The sequence below is a fragment of the Neolamprologus brichardi genome, chromosome 10 (assembly GCF_056152115.1).
Source record: "Neolamprologus brichardi isolate AB-2024 chromosome 10, ASM5615211v1, whole genome shotgun sequence".
Taxonomy (NCBI): domain Eukaryota; kingdom Metazoa; phylum Chordata; class Actinopteri; order Cichliformes; family Cichlidae; genus Neolamprologus; species Neolamprologus brichardi.
The window spans coordinates 13,558,882-13,564,238 of NC_142113.1; the positions used below are offsets into that span (position 1 = coordinate 13,558,882).

The 5,357-nt window shown below is 39.4% G+C and overlaps 1 protein-coding gene across 1 annotated transcript; it reads right to left on the reverse strand.

Moving 5' to 3' along the window:
- Window positions 1-386: 386 nt before the first annotated feature.
- On the reverse strand, window positions 387-2,541 carry LOC148100867 (uncharacterized). Its single transcript, XM_087847220.1, has one exon. The coding sequence runs from the start codon at window positions 2,347-2,349 to the stop codon at window positions 799-801; it is 1,551 nt and encodes a 516-aa protein (XP_087703346.1). The 5' UTR covers window positions 2,350-2,541; the 3' UTR covers window positions 387-798.
- Window positions 2,542-5,357: the final 2,816 nt, after the last annotated feature.

Consider the following 5,357-nt stretch of genomic DNA (forward strand, 5'->3'; position numbering starts at 1 on the left):
ATGACCAGTTTCAAGTGTCCTCAGTGTAGGACACATACAGGATGTCATGCTGAAATGTAAAGCACTTACAATAGAAGCCACTAGAAACAAATTATTCCAGCCTAATTGATGACATTTACGGCATTTGTTTTCTGTGCTGCCTGCTTTTAAATCAGATGTCACTGTGAACATAAACACGAGCTACATGTGATGTCTCTGATGTGTATCTGTTTCTACCCGTGCTGATGCTAGCATGACTAAAGCTAGCCAAGCAGCAGTAAATATGTGAAGTAAGGCAGAAGGATATACTCATCAAATAAACAGGATCATAAGAATATAAGACCACGAGCACTACAAATGTAACAGAAATATGTTGACATAAAATGGCATGTTATTTGAAATCTACACGAAACAATGACACAAGTACTTTTTTTCAATTTTTTCAATTAATTTATTTTTTACCAATTGTCCAAATGAGTCTGTGATTGGCCTTAGTGTGACAGAAATCATGTTTATATACAACTAAATATGACTCAGCAAACATGTTTTAAATGGATGATTCCTCACTTGATGACGAATGATCCATTTCCATATTTGCTGAGTCTTAAATTTGATGTCAGTGAACTTATCAGTGGTTGGTGTTAAAAAAAGCCCCCAAATCCCCTATGAGCAAGCACTTGGCGACAGTGGAGAGGAAAAACTCCCTCTTAATGGGGAGAAACCTCTGACAGAACCGGGCTCAGGAAGGGGTGGCCTTCTGTCTCAACCGAGAGGGGTTCAAATGTTCACTGACAATTTAGTTGTATATAAATATGATTTTTAGGACTTGATGTTGAGACCAATTATGTGAAATTGGGGACGCACACAGTTCCGCTTCTTCTTGTTCTTCTTCTTACTTGGCGGAATCTCTGGCAGGCTCTTAACTTCACTCTCGAGTTCAGCCACCTTGACATTGAGCATTTTTTGTTTGTCTCGTAGACTTTGCAAAGATTCCTGTACAGAGAATGCAGCTGACTCTTCTTTTTCTATCTTCTGTTGTTCTGTGGTGTTTTTTTCTTTCTGAGGCTCCTGCAGAGACATTGCAGTGGATGGCAGTGAGTCCTCTTTTTCCATCTTCTCCTGTTCTCCAGTCTCGTTTTCTTTCAGAGGCTCACATTTATGCATTCCATTTGCAGCAGTGGAATTTTGTTCTTTGTGCTGTTGTGGGATTTTAAGTGAGGAAACTTTGGCCTCTTTCAGCTCTCGCTCAACAGACTCTACCTTCAAATCATGAAGGGCCTTGTTGGGGCAGAGCTGGGATTTCAGGTCACTGATTTCCAGGTTGAGTGTCTCCTGCTCCTGCCTATGTTTAACGGCCTGCTCTTCAAGCTGATTTTGAGCTGCTAGGAGCTGTTTCTGGAGCATCTCAATCTGCTCTTGCTGAATCCTACATTTGAGCTCAAATTCAGCCTCCTTAGAGGACTTCAGTCCTACAGAGTCAGTGTGTGAAGCCTCTGTGGTTGGAGTGGCAGACTCCACACACTGCTCTGTGGTAGGGTGGCTGATTTGGTCCTGCAGGGTAGCCATCACCTCATCCAATATGACAAGAGCTTCATTGTCATTTGCGAGAGTGTCTGTCTCACTGATGTCATTGGGGTTATTACTAGAAGCCTCTTCCAGCTGCTCTATGAGGTCTTTAATCGTTTCCTCATGATTTCGCTTGTTCTCGTGAATTTGTTCATGAAGTTTGTTCACCTGAAACTGGTGATAAGAGGCCCTCTTGTTTGCACCTACCATTTTCCAGTAAAGGTTGTTCTGATGGTATTGGGAGGCTTCCAGTTGGTGTCTGAGAGCACCAATCTCGTGCCAGGGATCAAACGGGGGTCTAAGAATGGGATAGGATATATATTGCCAATTCCATTCATTAGGCACAGGGTTTGGTCTGCTGGGGTTCTTCCCATTTCCCTCTCTCTCCATGTCCTCCTTTGCATTTGAAATGGGGAGGGATTCAGCCTTTTCTTTTTCAGAAGTGGCTTCAGTGTTTTTTTGCATTTCTTCATTTTTCGGGTTTGCTCCATCACCCACGCTGTTTTGAGCTTCAAGAAGAGCCCGGGCATATGCCCGAGTAATTGGTCTTCTTGGTTCTTCAGCCACTCTTTTCTGTTTTTGCTTTTTTTGTTTCTTTGGTTTCACAACCATTTCCTTTGGTGGTTGTGCCACAGGAGACTTTTCAGTATTTGGTTGTGCGGCTTTATCAACCTCAGGTTTTGGTCTTTCTAAGATTTCTGGTGTGATGACCATTTCTATTTTTGCTTCTGCCATTGCGTCTGCGTTTGTCTGCGTCTGCCTTGTCTTTGTTTTAACAACCAGGTTGTTTTGTGTTTCTGCCATCCGAGATCCACTAAAGTTGGTTGAATGTCTCCCCTATTTAAGGGTTTTTCCAGTAGAATGTGCACTGTGACATCACAGGCTGTTCCTTTGATGTGCTGTTCCTTTGAAGTGCCATGATTGGAACAATTCAAAATAAAATGCCCACAAACCTAATGTAAAGGAAAGGCTTTTATTTTGTAGCACATACTGAATTAACACTATAAAAGCTACTCTACAGGAATTGCGGTAAAAAATAAAACAAAAGCAAAACATGTTTTTTAAATGGTTGTTAAAAAAACTAACCAAAGTAGAAGACAACTGTTTAGTGGAAAGTATTCGACATTCTAGAGATTCTCAGGCATAATAACTTCTTTCATAATTTAAGCAAGGACAGGTAGAAAACGTTCATATTTAGTGAAAGATATTTATTAACATTATCCAATGAGAGTTACTGAATGTCTGTAGGCAGTGAGATCTTGGTGGCTGCCGAGGCGACAGAATGTCATTTATGTTTTGTTTTAAATTCAGTTTCAATGCTGAATCTAAGAAACAACAGACTGCAGAGGGAGACTTTAATAGAGGTTTACTAACTCTTACTATCATATCCATTGTGGAAAAATCTGTCTTTATTTAGCATAATATATTTGTTATAAGCACTAAATATGTTTTATGATTAACTGATGAACACTAACGTACCAAGCTGAAAATTCTGCTCACCAGTCAGCAGCTTATATTCACAAAAAACTGATAAATCTGCGATCCATGCAACTCTAACCAGCCAACAAAAACATGTGTTCATAATACAAAACAAGTTTACTTTGTGAAATGTTAAAAGGTACAAAAAATAAAACAATAAAATCAAACAATATGTTTTCAAGACTTTTTCACAAGTTCCTATATCTCACTGAAATGTTACTCTGTAGCTGATTTCTTGTATTTTAAGTGTGATGAGAAATTTTGACTAGAAACAAGACAAATATACTTGATAAGATTTTGAGTTTTTGCAGTGCAGGGAGTACTAACAGGCAAAACAGTAACTGTTTAACTGGCAAAGAAAAAGAAAGACAAACAACTAATACAAACAACTCATACAATCTGGAAGTTGTGTTCTCCCTATATTAAAGCTGCTATACAGAATCTGCAAAACAAACTGGGTTGTCAGCCCTGGCACTGCATTACCATATTGAGCTTCAGTCAGAGGAAGTCACGGTTGCCAAAGACTTTATAAAGCTCAAGAGTGAGGCTGGTGCCATTCCAGATATGTTAACATTGTACAATCTTCTGGATAATCAGATCTTCCTCAAACTGAAAACTGTTATTCAGGTTGCCCTAACAAACCCAGTTAGCAGCTGTAGCTGTGAAAGGTCTTTTAGTGTCTTGAGTCAGCTCCATACCTGGCTGAGAAGGACCATGGGTCAAAGCAGACTCCAGCACCTGGCTGTGATGTCAGTTGAGAAAGAGATGTGTGAGAGACTTGACCACCAAAATGTGATAGACAGATTTACCAACCTCAAGGTGAGGCGACATAGGTTAAAAGAAAAGAAAAAATCTGCAGAGCCATAGTAGTATCTGCAGTAAAGATCTTTTCATACATTGTATACATTGTACCAAAGGCCAAGTGTCTCCATTTTCTAATAATATTTTGTATATTTCAAGGACTCTTCTATTTTTGGAGTGTATTTTTTATGTATCTGTATTGTATTATACATACACTTTAGAAGTGAATCTCTGTCCAAAAAATGCACACAGTTTACTTTTTACTCACTATGAGCATCATTTATCATTTTTCCCCAGTAATTAAGGTTAGGATATGTATTTTTTTTTAATTCCAATCCATTCTTCTTTGGCAGCATTTTAATAACCTTGATCAGATTTGATGGTTTTGTTACAGACTTTTCAAAAAAGTGTTTTGCTATTCTTTCAAAAATGTGGGGATTAAATTGTGTTAAAATGTACAAAACAGTGATGTCATGTTTTGTGACGAGGACCCAGGCACAGAGAGACTTGATGAATTTAAGAAACTTATGATTTAATAAAGAAATTTGCAGACTTGCACAGAGAGGGGAAAATTATGATGACTGATAATGGAGATGAAGACAACAGACGATGAGGACAGGGAGGAACAGGGGTTTAAATGCACCAAGGAGGCAGTCAGACAGAACTCGGGACAACTGGAGGCATTTAGGGATGCAGGGACTGACAGACGGGGAAGAAGTCTCATTGTGATGAGTAAAGTTTACCTTGCCTGGATGGGCAGCTCTCTGGGTGCTCAGCACCCCCAAAGCTCTGATCCTAGAATCGCCCCTGCTGTAAACGGACCAGTCAGTAGATGAACTGAGATAATTTAACCACAATAGGAGGTTAGTCATTAATATACTGCAACAACACAATCCGGTTGTTAAGTCTGACGTCACTAGCCGTGTCTGGGCCTAAACTCCGCTGCAGGTCCATATATCAAACAATCACTGAGAGTTGAAAAACTGTCTAAAGTCTTTCATCTTTAATAAAATGATCAGCGTTCTGCTCTACCAGGTGTAACAATTGAGTTTAACATCCAGGCATCCATGAAAACGGAATTTATGACATTTAACAGAGTTAGAAGTTAGCAGGAAGTTAGCTCGCTAGCTTCTATCTAAATACAATATAGCATTTCCTGACTGCTTTGGAAACAAATTAAAACGTACAGCTCTGTTATCACTTCCAACATAAATGAAGACAGAAAACTAAACAGCAGTGATCTTTGTAGGGTTACTGAAGGTTGGCTTGCTGGTATATAATGATGTGCTAAGTGATCGCTAGCGACACAGCTATGTTAGCATAATATAAACAAGCTAACTTTTTTCCCACTCAATAAAAGTTAACGTGAGTGTTCTCGGTGGTCAGGAACAAATGTAATCGCATGGCAGGATGCTGTAAAAGGACCAAACTTCAGCCAGGAGAACAACTGAGATAATCCATCCACAATACGAGGTTAGTCATTCATATACTGCTGCATGGGCTGGGCTGTAGTTACATCCTAAGGTTTTAAA

Excerpts from the sequence above, each read along its gene's own strand:
- LOC148100867 (XM_087847220.1), bottom strand. The coding sequence starts at position 2,349 with ATGGCAGAAACACAAAACAACCTGGTTGTTAAAACAAAGACAAGGCAG.